This window comes from Metarhizium brunneum, chromosome 3 (genome assembly GCF_013426205.1).
Source record: "Metarhizium brunneum chromosome 3, complete sequence".
Taxonomy (NCBI): domain Eukaryota; kingdom Fungi; phylum Ascomycota; class Sordariomycetes; order Hypocreales; family Clavicipitaceae; genus Metarhizium; species Metarhizium brunneum.
The window spans coordinates 1732785-1746804 of NC_089424.1; the positions used below are offsets into that span (position 1 = coordinate 1732785).

The 14020-nt window shown below is 48.4% G+C and overlaps 5 protein-coding genes across 5 annotated transcripts; 2 read left to right on the top strand and 3 right to left on the bottom strand.

The window, feature by feature from the left end:
* Positions 1–57: 57 nt before the first annotated feature.
* ARD_1 (D-arabinitol 2-dehydrogenase) lies at positions 58–1205 on the bottom strand (the record flags this gene model as incomplete). The annotated part of the gene is made up of 3 exons (XM_014688881.1): positions 58–355; positions 463–856; positions 947–1205. The coding sequence occupies 3 exons, from the start codon at positions 1203–1205 to the stop codon at positions 58–60; spliced, it is 951 nt and encodes a 316-aa protein (XP_014544367.1).
* Positions 1206–2096: 891 nt separating this feature from the next.
* Positions 2097–3902, bottom strand: avt3_0 (Vacuolar amino acid transporter 3; the record flags this gene model as incomplete). The annotated part of the gene is made up of 1 exon (XM_014688882.1): positions 2097–3902. The coding sequence occupies one exon, from the start codon at positions 3900–3902 to the stop codon at positions 2097–2099; it is 1806 nt and encodes a 601-aa protein (XP_014544368.1).
* Positions 3903–5063: 1161 nt separating this feature from the next.
* On the top strand, positions 5064–6495 carry VRG4_1 (GDP-mannose transporter; the record flags this gene model as incomplete). The annotated part of the gene is made up of 4 exons (XM_066130651.1): positions 5064–5330; positions 5407–5497; positions 5576–5956; positions 6116–6495. 4 exons carry the CDS (start codon positions 5064–5066, stop codon positions 6493–6495), a joined length of 1119 nt encoding a protein of 372 aa, XP_065986892.1.
* An 898-nt stretch (positions 6496–7393) lies between these two features.
* ale1 (Lysophospholipid acyltransferase) lies at positions 7394–9322 on the top strand (the record flags this gene model as incomplete). Its single annotated transcript, XM_014688884.2, has 5 exons — positions 7394–7415; positions 7480–7524; positions 7590–7689; positions 7770–8791; positions 8895–9322. 5 exons carry the CDS (start codon positions 7394–7396, stop codon positions 9320–9322), a joined length of 1617 nt encoding a protein of 538 aa, XP_014544370.2.
* A 635-nt stretch (positions 9323–9957) lies between these two features.
* Positions 9958–12594, bottom strand: G6M90_00g057910 (uncharacterized protein; the record flags this gene model as incomplete). Its single annotated transcript, XM_014688885.1, has 3 exons — positions 9958–10211; positions 10267–10691; positions 10751–12594. 3 exons carry the CDS (start codon positions 12592–12594, stop codon positions 9958–9960), a joined length of 2523 nt encoding a protein of 840 aa, XP_014544371.1.
* Positions 12595–14020: the final 1426 nt, after the last annotated feature.

A 14020-nucleotide genomic window follows, 5' to 3' on the forward strand; every position in this document is an offset into this window, starting at 1 on the left:
GGTCAACCAAAAAATGGCGCTTTTCAGGCCATCAAATAAAATCAATGGCAATTGAATTCACCAAGCTGCATGGCCTCCGTCGATACGAAGGTCACTACCCGTCATGAAACTACTGGCATCACTCAGCAGAAACACAGCTGCACCGCGGAACTCATGAGGCATGCTCAGGCGGTTGAGCATGTTTTCTGTCGGCCATAAGACCTTGCGCTCGGGAAAGTCGTCGAAAAGATTCTGTAACATCTGGGTCATAATATAGCCCGGCGAGAGGGAGTTTACTCTGATGCCATGCTGGCCCCATTCCGCCGCCAGACTCCTGCATAATTGAATGACGGCTGCTTTCGATGCATTGTATGCCCTATAATATTCCGCTTTGTTATTCTTTCCTACCGTGGTAGAGTCTCACTTGTTTCTCCTCCGAAATTTTGGAACTGAAACTTGAAAACTGGCCCAGTAACTACTTACGGTGCGTACATGCCCTTGTTGGCGATGGTGCCACTCATACTGGCGATGAGGCAAATGCTACCTGGCTGTTTGAGACGAACCATTTGACGAGCGGCTGCCTGTGCTGTCATGAAGACGCCTGTAACGTTAATGCTCATTATACGATTGGCCACGTCGGCGCTATGCTCCAGAGCCTGGGTCTCGTGATTGATGCCTGCTGCTGCAATAAGTCCGTCCAGGCGATTAGACTGGTTGGCGATGTTTTCCATGATTTTGTTTAAAAGCGCAACATCCCTGACATCTGCTTGGTGATAAGTTAAAGCAGTACCAAGCTCGTCCTTTGCCCTCTGGGAGACTTCCGAGAAGGGCGAACTGAGATCATTGGCAGGAGAGGGGAGCCTGTCAATAGCGTGGACTAAGAGTATTTGAATTGTTTAGTAAATTGTCTGAATACATATTATTGAATTGGAACTATTTCCATGGTTGACAAGATGGCTATACATACCTGTTGCGCCTGCCTCGAGCAGGGCCTCTGCCTGGACAAGGCCCAGTCCTCGGGCACCACCGGACACAACCACTACTTTGTTCTTGAGCGAAAATTCGGGCAGTAAGCGAGACTTTGTACTGGAAACGATGTTGCGGCTTCTCGCGGAGCTATGTGAAGCCCCCCGCTGGATTGAGTGAAGCGGCCCAGGGACAACAGCGGACACTGTGCTACGGGAGGCATTGACCAACTGCCTGAATGCGGGGGCGGACCCGGACATTCCTCTTAATGCCATATCAAATGGTATCAGCTGATGATGGAGACTGAGTTAAGCTTTGAGAAATGGTAATGCGTGCATGTGAGAGAGGTCGGGCCATGTTAAAGAGCCTGCCTGAGAACGAGGAGCAAACCCTCTTTTTGTACGAGCGTACTATTACTACCTCCTCCTAGTATGGAGGTACCTACTGCCTGGCTGGGAATTTGCCGCAGATGTCTTCCACATAAAGCCACCGGAACGAGTCTGGTAACGGACATATCAGAACGAAATGTTTGCGGCTTTGGGGCGTCACGAATGAGAGGCGCAGTTGTGGTGGGCGAGCATGACGTCAACGGTACTTGGGCGTGAATTGCTCCGCGGGCTCACTCTTTTTGCCCATCAGCAATAAAATAACTATGGCAAAAGAAGATGCGCGCGCGGGGTGCGACCACGAGGCCAACTGCTTAGCCCGCTAGCAGGTGGCAACTACCTAGGTACCTAGGTACTATCGACAAGTACTCATGTACAAGTAGTACTCCGTACATAGAGCCAGAAATGAAATGTGCACAAGAGTGCGGAGTACGTACTGGCATGGGCCTACTTGGCATCATGCTACAGGCACATTGCCACTAGGCCGTGCTCAACTGTCGTTTACCTCTAAATACCTGCCCAACTGCCTGCCTACTACCTTCTACTAGTACTTAAGTAGGTAACGTGGGACACAAACGGGGATCGTTAATTGAATTTGCTGTTAATTGTGACTTTGTGAGGGACCAAATATATTACTAGGCTTTGTTTGTGTACTAGGTACATAGGCACTTGGTATTCATCGCCGAGTATTACTACTGGATATATCGAACTCGATTCTTTCAACTCGGCGGGGGCCATGTATCTAGATATCTTACATCTATCCATCTAGCTTTGTATCCATTGAGCAGAAGTGACCGATGTGGTATAAAGCATGGCAACCAAGCCCACAATCATTATGGCCATGTCCAACGCCTTTGCCCATGAAGATTCCGCAATACCCTTATAATGCAGATACGCCGGGTAGATGTATACAAGTGGCACACATGCAAAACTTCCAATCAAGGCCACAAACTTGTCCAAATCGCTGGCACCAACGATACTGATGCCAACACAGAGACCCATTACTAGGGTCCTAGCCGCATTCTTCTGCCACTTAATGGCAAGGCTCTTCTTGCCAGTAGCTCTCTCCCCAAACAATGACGTTTCAATGATACGTACGGCTGGAAACAACTGGACAGGCTCGCCTGCTAGGACGGCAAGAGAGTACAGTAATTGCACCGCATTGACTACCACTGAGTCCTGGGGAAAGTTGGAAATGATCTGAATCTTCGTTTCTTCGCCAAAAGTAGCATAACAAAGGGCACCGACTGATGTGAAGAAGACTGTAATGAGCAACATCACAAAGTATAGTAGCCCACTGAATTGTTCCGGTTTCTTCATGCTGGACTGAATAGGCAAGATGAGACCTATACCCTCGAAAGTGAAGATGGCAGAACCTATAGTCAAAGTGAATGCCGAAGGATTGAACAGTTGCACGCTAGGTGCCATTCCATGCGTTGCCAAGGCCCGTATATCAAATTGCCAAATGTATACAAGGCCAACAAGAATAAAGATATCAGCAAGCAAGGCGGCGGGCCCTAACTTGGAGATTTTTCGAATGAGGACCAGTGGCACAAGAGGTAGAAGCTGCAGAGCAATCAGGCTCGGTACCCCAACATCAACATTTCTTTGGCCCCGAGTTACAGCATCCAAGAAGGAATATAGGTTTTCTGCAGTAAAGATCAGTCCGGTGCAGACGAACCCCAACTGGGATAACGCAATCGAGCCGAGAATGAGACCGCGGAACTTGGGACCAACGATGGACGCTCCGAGTTCGCCATAGCCGCCGCCATATCTCTGCCGACAGTCAAGCAAGAGGCGAAAGCACAGGCAGTTGATCAGTGACACAGCCACCAACGTCAGGGACGAGAAGAGGATACCCCCATTACGAAACGCTTTGGGAAGAAACATAATGCCAGTTCCAATGAAGGCTTTGAGAAGTGTGAAGAAGGTTTTCACAGTGCTAGCATCGCCTTCTCGTGCCAACCGCCTGGAGCTTCTGCGTCGTCGTGTGAATGGGCGATCAATGAGTGGCCGGCGTTCGTTTGGCTCGTCTACGTCATGGTCGTCGATCGCAGACTCATCCTCGGATGTGTCTTCATCTTCTAAATCCTCGCCGGCAAAACTGCCATATAGGTCTAGAAAATCGACGAAGTTCTTCGTAATGATCACAGTGCCACTAAACCTCCGACGATGCCTGCCGTGGTGTGCATGTTCGTCAGCCGGGCCCAAACGTGGAGATGGTTGATGGGAGAATGTCGCAGCTCGCCGCAGTGAATTCGCCTGGGCTTTAATCTTGAACATGTCACGGTGTATATCTCCACCTTGTAGCTTTAGCGATGATTCGAGAGTCTCTGACGACAAGTCATCGGGGTTAGTTGATGATGATTCGGCGATACCAACCCCAGGCAAGACTGTCGTCGTCGATGGCCCCAAGACTTGTTCCACGCTTCGTCCATGTTCCGCTATGCTTTCTACCGTGGGTTGAGACGATAAGCTCACTTCTGGGTCAGCGGAGTAGCCTTCCGGGAGATATCTGTCGAGAATGGCGCCGTGCCGTAAGCTATTCGGGGTCGCGTCATGGTCGTCCATGACAGGGACTTGATGGAACGAGGAAGATGCTAGTCGAGAAGATAGTGAGATTGCTTAAGTTGTTGTTCGGCATTCCCAAATAAGATTTCCGCAAGTCATGTAGGGATTCCAACTGAGCTGCCTACTAGGCCTAATAGGTGTGTAAATTCTTTTTTGTAATGGTTTTTTTAATGCTCGTTACTGTCCTCAGAGCCTCGGGGTGTACAAATTTATTGTGCTGGTCGACTATGTAGGCTTTTTATTTTTATTTTTATATATGTCTTTTTTCCAGTAAATCAAATACGACTCAAAGCCAATCAAAAAAAAAAATTTACCAGGCGCGCGAGGTAATTAAAATTATTATGCTTTTTTTTAAGAGATAAATAATAATACCTAGAAATTACTTTTTTTATTTATTTTAATCCTTACCCCCCAAAAAACTTTTACTCTAAAAAAAATTAATATTAGCGCTTAGATTTTTTTTTTAGAGGCCCAATAATTTTGGGCGCCCTGTAATTGCAGCGCGAAAGCCCTTGAAACACGTTAAAAAAAAAAGGCGCTGGGCTTTACGAATTAAGAAAAAAAAGAAGGAATATTAAAAGATTAAAAAAAACTCCCCCCCAACAGAACTACAAAAACATAAAAACACACACACACAAGCCTGCCTGTGTTATCGTGCAAGCGTAACATCGGTAAGGAACAGGAAGAGACCAGAAAAATTATATTAATTGTTGGTTGATTCGCTCTGTAGTCAAATGAAATTACACGCATGATACAGGTATCGTGCAAGCGTAAAATCCAAAACAGTATTGGGCTGTACCAATTATATTAAAATAATTATCAAAAATTGGGATTGCTATAATCCCATACCTAGGATGCATGCTCGCATAACTGCATAATTATCAAGGGCTATTATTGCATATTGATTGTCAATTCGGTCGCTCGGTTTAAGGGGGTCACGTCACCACTGGGGTATGAAGAGCTAGTTGCTTCATAAAACCTGTTATGGCGGCGTGTAGATATCTCTCTCTCTGCGATCTTCGTTCCACGGTTTGTGGCAATTGTTTTCTTTTCACTCATTAGTTTTGCGGACAGTGCGCACCTCATCGTTATTGAGCATCGATCACGGATCTCCACGACGTTATTATCCTCGCGAGACGACTTGCGACCGTTACTGTCAAAATGGGCGACAAGAAGAACGAGGACTTTGTCGTGCAAATATCTGATAGGGGCTTTGCTGGAAATGAGAAGGAGGCTTTCACGACCAAGGCTACTCCATCGGGAACCCGTGGGCAAAATGAATTCAGCCAGTCGTTGTCAAAGTTGGACAACAGCCCCCCGCTCTCCGTTGTGGCCTATTGTTTCTCTTCTATCAGTATGACTGTTGTAAACAAATATGTGGTATCAGGAACGTTTTGGAATCTGAATTTCTTCTATCTTGCCATCCAGGTATTGCGACCTTCCTCTCCAGACTCCAGGCAGTGTGGGAAAATCCTGAGATATGTGAAATGCTCATAACCCATAGGCAGTTGTTTGCATCGCGGCCATTTCGGTCTGCAAATCTCTCGGACTTATACAAAATCTCGCACCCTTTGACCGGAACAAGGCTAGAAAATGTTAGTGATGCATCTCTCCAATACTCTCGTGTTGAATACGTTCGTATATGAGACTGATAGTTTGAATATGATGTGCAGGGTTCCCGATCTCGCTCCTACTCGTCGGTATGATCTATACTAGCACCAAAGCATTACAGTTTCTTTCTGTTCCGGTATACACGATCTTCAAGAACTTGACCATTATCGTCATCGCTTATGGTGAAGTTTTGTGGTTTGGTGGCAGCGTGACTCCGCTTGCCCTGTTATCGTTCGGGCTTATGGTTCTCAGTTCCGTGGTTGCTGCCTGGGCAGATATACAGAGCGCGATCGCTGGCGACTTCGGACATGCTGACTCCTCGGCAGCCATGTCTACCCTAAATGCTGGGTACGCATGGATGGGGTTGAATGTCTTTTGCACCGCGTCGTATGTGCTGGGCATGCGCAAAGTGATCAAGAAGATGAACTTTAAAGACTGGGATAGTAAGTGCCGTCTCCTTAGACCCGGATGTCGCCGGAGCGCAGAGAGTGACTCCAGCAAAGACAATTTCAAAAGAAGCAAACTAACTATCGACAAAATAGCCATGTATTATAATAATTTATTAACGATCCCTGTCCTCTTCATATGTTCGTTACTGGCAGAAGATTGGTCGGGTACCAACTTCGCCAAGAACTTCCCTGACGAATCGCGTAACCGGATTATCATCGGCATGGTTTACTCTGGATTAGCAGCAATATTTATCTCGTACTGCTCTGCGTGGTGCATCAGAGTCACATCATCCACCACGTACTCAATGGTGGGAGCCCTTAACAAGCTGCCCATCGCCATCAGCGGGCTAGTCTTCTTTGCGGCCCCAGTCACATTCGGCAGTGTGTCGGCCATCGTCATTGGGTTCGTGAGTGGCATTGTTTATGCGTGGGCTAGAGTGCGGCAGTCAAGCGGTTCAAAAGACTCCCTCCCAACTAGCCGTCCGCCCATGAGCGCCAGCTCTCAGAGCAGCCGAGACGCCGCAAATTCTTGAGATGATGGCTTCTGAGCTTGCACATACTTTCGGTAGAGGTGGAAATGGTCGATAACTCTTCTGTACAATACAATACACTGTGTTTTTCGATGCGAGTTTATTAGAGTATAAGACAAATATTATGTGGTTATTCTTAGCTCGAGATGCTGTCAAATGGCCGTCTCGGGAGTATCCCAAGAAAAGTGGGAAGGGCGTTTGGTTGTACTAGCTATAACGTATGACGAGACGAGGCCGTGTTGTTCAATTGACCTGCACCATGGGCAGGAATATCTATCCATCCGTGTTAATGCATACAATGACAGCAATTCAAACGAGACTACGGTCGTACCATGACAAAGTCACGAGGCTGTTTATTGGAGCTAGGACCGTTTTCGTCATATTCATGCTTATCTAGTTTAAACACTTAATAAATAACGTGGAATGGGCTCTGCCGAATGGAAATGTGTAGGGGCTGGAAGTAAACCAATTAATAGTTTGATTTTGCCAACGTGCTCATAATGCCAACATCTCGATATCAGTCGGTACTTTTAAGTAACTAGCACACCTGCCTGCAGGCTGACACCGGCTCCATATTGGTTAGTGCGCCTACCATTTCGCACTGGGTTAGTAGTGTGTGGTACCTCAATGACGAGACGTGTGGGTTGAGCTCCCCAACGTCATTTTCTGTCCTGCCCTTGTGGCCGCCATCTTGCTTCAAAGGTCTCGGTAGCAATTCACAGATCTTCTGACTACGGTCTTGTATGGACCACCTGCTACGAGCTGGTTGCTCTATTTAACTGTCGAACAGCCTCTGGTTTTTTTTCCCCCCTGGAAAATTACCTTGCGTAATGCGGCCTTGAAGTCCTTTGAAGTTTGCTTTAACTTATTATTCGGCCGGCACCACACCAGTCTGGACAAGATGTTACGCTTCATACACCATCGTACGTTCTCTTCGAGACCATTTCTTGCCCTGTTTCCTTTTGCTAACTTGGAATGTGCCATCAGCCTTTGAAGTGGTTTCGAAGAAACTCGGAGCATCGCCAGACGAACGTGAGCCAGTTCTCTACCGCTTCCGCCACGCCAGACTCGTTTTTCCTGACCTCACCTCGAACTAGTCAAGCTCATTTTTTCCTTTATACTGTCGTATCCTCTGGCAGGACTCCTCAAGCGTGTGCCTGATGCAAAGCCGTATCGCAAAAACCTGTTCATAATAGGGTAACATCCCCTTGTCCGCTCTTTGCGTCCTCCGCTCCCCAACCTCGATTGATCTGCTAACCAATCATCTTGCTTGCCAGGACGTCCATTTTTTACCTGATAGGCCTATTTGATCTTTGGGACGGCCTCTCAACATTAGCTTTAAGCGCAGGCGGTGTGTACCTGATTGCCAAATACATGAAGAACAGCTACTACATGCCATGGGTTGGCTTCATGTTCGTCATGGGCCACATGTCGATCAGCCATATCCGACGCCAAGCCGCGAACAGCCCTTCTTCAGTCGACATCACCGGCGCGCAAATGGTTTTGGTGATGAAGCTGAGCGCCTTCTGCTGGAATGTTGCCGATGGCCAGCTACCCGATGAAGTCTTATCAGATTTCCAGAAAGATCGAGCGCTGTGTGAGCTCCCCAGCATCCTGGACTATGCAGGATACACTTTATTCTTTCCTTCCCTATTCGCTGGGCCAGCATTTGATTACGTTGATTATCGACGATGGGTCGACACCTCGATGTTTGATATGCCGCCCAACGTCGATCCGTCGAAGAAACCTCCTTCTAGGAAGAAAAGAAAAATCCCGCGCAGCGGCACTCCGGCCACCTTCAAGGCCTTTCTCGGACTCTTCTGGATTAGCCTGTTCGTTGTTTTGTCTGCGAGCTATGGTCACGATCAGCTTCTTGTGGACACGTACATGCATCATGCTCTGTGGCGTCGAATTTGGATCATGTACATGGTCAACTTGGTAACTAGACTAAAATATTATGGAGTTTGGACGTTAACTGAAGGATCCTGTATCCTTGCCGGATTAGGGTATAACGGAGTCGACCCCATTACAGGGAAGGTTTTTTGGAATCGCCTGCAGAACGTTGATCCTTGGGTGGTCGAGACTGCACAAAATCCTCGCGGCTACTTAGCTGGATGGAATATGAACACAAACAGCTGGCTCCGGAACTACGTATATCTTAGAGTCACGCCAAGGGGAAAGAAGCCAGGATTTAGGGCTAGCATGATGACATTTGTTACCAGCGCATTCTGGCATGGTTTTTATCCCGGTTACTACTTAACATTTGTCCTCGCCAGTCTCATTCAAACAGCTGCCAAGAGTAAGTGATCGCGCGACCCACACCACGTAACCTCTGCGTGAGATTGATGGCCTCTGATTACCCGCGTGAAAACCATCGAGCTTGGTGCTGAAGTGTGTGACAGATTTCCGACGCCTAGTGCGCCCCTTCTTCCTCGATGCCATCACTGGTGGTCCGTCCCCGAGAAAAAAGTACTACGATGCCGCCAGCCTCATTGTAACTCAGCTTACATTTTCATTTGCTACGACGCCGTTCCTCGTCCTCACCTTTGCGGATTCCATCCGCGCGTGGTCTCGTGTTTACTTCTACGGCGCTGCTTGGACTGTGATAGGTCTTTTATTTTTCGCCTCGCCAGGCAAGGCGGTATTAAAAGCAGAGTTAGAGAAGCGCCAGGGCAAGGCAAGTGCGAAGCTTGTTCGGTCAGCCAGTACCGATAGTCTTACTGGCAAAGATCCCATTCTGGGAATATCGAAAGATCCCGAGCGTGACGTGACGGAGGCCATGGCGGAAATCAGGGCTGAGGTGGAAGCACGACAGAAGAAAACATCATAGTGTTCTGCATAAATGTCCATATGTAACAAACTAGAATTTGCTCTACTACGAGCGCTTTTCCCTACTATATATACATTTTGCTTGGTAAACACCAAAATCATTACATGAATTAGCGTCAGCGTCTCTCCGGCGTACATATCGTTCGTCTCCCATCTTGTATACAGATCGCTTTATTCCAAAGATTTTAAATCCGGGTCGTCAATTAGGTGTCGCGTTCAAATCATGTCATATCTTGTACAACGTGTATCCGTCTCTTATCGTTCAAAGCTCAATCGTAATGCATGAATGTCTTGCGCCAAAGAAAAAAAGATAAGAGGCACCCGAGGGGAGGGTAAAGTAGGTACTAAAATCAAAACAATGATAAAGAGAGTAAGATATCAACATAGAGAAATATGTGCATTCCAACTAGGAGAAGGTGGGGAAAGGTTATATTGCCAAGATTGCCGTATATAAACCGTAGTCGACTATTTTGTAGCAAAGGGATGTGTAACGAGGGATGACAAACTGTGTATGCCAGGGGTCCGGGAAGAATTTTGAAGAAATTGGGGAATATGAAATCATGAAATAGAACAACCATGTTTATTTGCAATGAGGGGCGCATGTGTAGCAAGGGAGAGGCAACGGAAAGCTGACCACTAGGGCTTCCGCTGTTGTGTACTGGTAACGATGAGGGCAATAGCGGCTCCAACCAAGAGTAGGCCGATGATGGACATATACCGATTGAGGCTTCTCCACCATTTAACCTTGTTGTAGCAGTTATCACTGTCCTGCTCCAGATTGGAACCGCTTCTTCCTTGTTCTAGGTCCACATGGCTTGTGCTATGATTCTTCTCCTTCATATCTGCCTCCACTGTTGGTGGCAGGGGAAGAAATGACGCAATCATCCAAGCTGGAATCGAGTTTAGCCGTAGAAACAATCATGTCAAAGATGAGTTCATTCTTACCGAAAGGGAAAACAAAACCCGAAACAAACAATATTGCCTGGATATTGCTCCGTCGGGAGATGTGTTCTTCTTTAATCCAGACTGTAGACGGTGGTCGCCAGAGGTTGTATCTTCGTGATCTTCTGTCCCGTCTTAGGTGTGGTGACCATATGCTCGATGTCTGCTTCTTAATGCGGCACACCATGTTGAGCGGAGGGCATGGTACAGGTCCATCAGAAGCTGACTGTGGTGCTGACGGAGCTTCGCATGGCGCAGGAGGTGGTCGATGCTGAGGAGGAAGTTGAGTACCTGGAGTGAAGCGCTTTACGCTTGGGGAGCGGCTGATCAATGGGCTGTTATGGACACTTGCACTGAACTCCGAAAACAGAGACTCAGAGGAGTGTTGTATAGTCAGGAAACGGCGCTCACCGCTACCGTAATATAGCCTAGCACACATTAGCGGGTCGATGACGGCCAAATCCAAACTTCTGCAATGCCGGCTTACCTGGCCCAAGCGGGGATGTGGCAACGACTGAAGCTATTACTTCGAGAACTACCAGATGAACGAAGATTCCGATCGGAGGGTAAACTCGATAGATAGCTGTGAAGCCTTGTTCGAGATGGGCGTCGATGAAGCTCTTCAAGCTCAGCGAGTCCGTCTCCGTGCTCATCTTGGTCTCGAATTAGTCGCAAGCTGCTGTTATTGAAGTCCCGATTCCAAACCCTGTAACTAGCAGGAGGCGGAAGTTCCATCCATGCTTCAACATTTGGTTGACCATCATTGCGTGGTAGGTCTGGTGTACCGACGTCGAAGGATTGACTCTGGAGACGGCGGTCGCCAGCCGTGGTGTGAGAAAAAGCCAACGAGGGCACGGCACTCCCCCTGTCACTCTCGGATAGTATGGGAGATAGAGTGGCACTCCAATGGTGGTGATACGATAAATTCTGATGGCGATTCCCAGGTCCGATGGTAGTATTCCGTCGAGGTGAGGTGTGGCGGATACCACCGCCGTGCGATGTAATCACAGAGCCGCCAGCGAACAATGACCGGGCGGCTTCTTCAACGAAAACACTCGAGATCGAGGTGAGAGATCCCGTCCGAATGGAGTCCCTAGACTTCTGATGAGACACTGTAGCTTGATCAGAGAAGAACCGCTTGCTGGGCCTCAGCGGTGCCACGACTAGACTCTCCCTTGAATACTCTGTCTTCAACACACAACCGGAAGCCACTGCGGTAGGAGGTGATGACGGGAAGTCTCCATGTAGTACGTAGTTTCTGTTGCTGTCATTGGTATCCGAGCTGGAGCGATTCTCCGCCGATTGTTCAGAACAGGTTTCACCAATGATCTCAAAATTAGAATGGCTTGACGAGAGCAGAGAAAGTTTCGCATTCGAGTCGTCGGCTGCTTCGAAATGCCGATCTGGGCCACTGTAATGCGACTCACTGACAAAGGTCTTGTAGTTGGACCTCTCGGACAATGTGGACGCTGATTCGGACGGAAAGGATTGTTTCGAGGACAACATGCCCGGCTGAGTATAACCGCTGGCTGATGGGCGTGATCCTACAAAGGCTGCCTGCAAATCCCGCTCTACTGGGAGGGAAGGAATGGACAAAGCCTTGGCCTTGCCGCCTCCGTCATTGTCTGGGACCTTTCGCACACCGCCAACCAGCGTATAGTTGGAGGGTGAGGATGCAGCAATAAAACTGGCAGGAAATGGCGACGAGCAGGGCGAGCATGGCGACCGAGAAAGTTCTTGAGGGGGAGTGAGAGGAGAGCTTGGCTGATCGTCACCAAAAGTTCCGGAAATAGTCCTATCTGCCGAGGAGCTTGGGGCTGTCGACGACCGGCGTGGAGATCGCAGCCCCTCGACCGCAGAGGCAGAAGAACACGATTGTGGTAGAAGAGAGAAAGTCTTGTCGGAATTGACTGCAATGGTCCTTCTGGGAGGGCGATAAGAAGGTGAAGGGGGCGCAGGGATTGTCGTTGGAGAGACAATGGACCAGTTCTCAACTTTATTGACGTGATCGGCCGATTCAGCGGTTTCGTTTGTGAGGTCCATGAGAGGGTCAGGCCCAGTTGAGTCTTGTAGTTGGGATTCAACCTCTAATAGGCACAGACTACCACCAGTATCATTCTTCGGTTGATTTTCCCTGTCTTGGCAGGAAGCCAAAGGAGGGCGCTTTGGCGAAACTTCGACATATGACACTGGACGAGAGGGTGTTGAGCCATCCGAGCTGATTCGTGGTGGACTATAAGGCACAACACGGATCTGCAATCGGGAAGGGTCGACAACAGACTGCTGATTTCCAAGCCTCCCGTCCGGTAGTGTAGGCCGTAGCCTCGCCATGCTAAGTACCAGAGGCTATTTTCCGAAGGCAATCCGATCCCATACCTACGACTGCAAAAACTGAGTTCAAGAGAGGCGGAGACGTCCTGAGCATTCAAAAGAAAACCGACAGTCCGAGAAACGCTGAAACCATACGACTGAATGATGTTTTCACGGATTCGATAGTCTTGAATCACTCGCTATTGGCAATCGGTGGAGATCACGTTCATTGGATCCCAAAGCTCGAGTTCAAAATCTGGTTCAAACGCGGTGTAGCTCGATATTAGATCAGATAGGTATAAGTCTTGAATCCTGACCGGAGTTTGATGTCCACACGTATGGCAGCTGCGTGGTATTAGAGCCGGAGGAATTTTGAGTAACGAGAACTATTAGACAGTGGTCATAAAGGTGAATAAAGAGGCTCGGTCAAAGAAGACGCAGCTTGGTCCGTGAATCGCCAAAACATGTGGGAGTACAGAGCTTTACATAAGTAAAATTATTGGCAGGAAAGAAGCAAATTAGTATGAAATAAGAACGGCGCAAATGAATGTATGAAACGAAAGCGTTCAGTAGAGAAAAGGCAATGAAGGAAGGAGCGTTAAACCGAGAGGTTGCGAAACTGAGCTAAAGAAGAACGGAAAGGACAAAAGAATAGGTCAGCGCGAGTACAGATCGGTTGAGTGGACAGTTAGTCATGGCAGGACTCGGCAATGCAGTAGCACACGGAAAGGTCGAGACGTCAATTGATCCTGGCCAATTGGTCGCAGTTGGGACAATGCAATAAATAGTACCATCTTCCCCCCATCAGCGTGCAGATGAACAGACCAATATTTCCGTATTGTCAGATCGCGTCTCAGCGCTAACATGCTACAGCTCACATTGGGTACCTGACGGCTCTGGGGGGCCGAGGCACCCTTGTCCTGGGTTTAATGTTCTGAAGTCGCGAGCCTACCGGTCAATTTTTTCCCTCCCCAGCAAACGCTGACCGCCACGAGCAAGAAACCAGATGGGCCAGACTAACAAGCCATGGCGGGTCTGTAGCTTTGTCGAGCCATTTGCGGATGACTGAAGTGCATAACAAGTGGGCGTAGTTTAATGACCTCATGCAAGAAGCCCGGTCGTGCAGAGCCGCCAGGAGACAGTTGCATGGGGAAATTGCCTTCCGACGCGTAAAATCCCAGGCACAACCTAATGAATTCGTATGGACCATTTTACGGAGTAGTTGATCATGCTAGTAGTACTACAACATGGAGTAGCAGTTAGTCCTTGCAGCGTTAGGTGGCTGGTCTGGTCTCAATGTCCAAGGCCATTTGCGGGTACATCTGGGACTGATGCCGTTGACATCACATCACATTCAACCAGTCTCGGGGTCTCATGTATGTACAATACTCTGTACAAGAAAGAGGCGGTGGCACGCTGCATATGTCTAGGGGCCAAGTGGCCAACT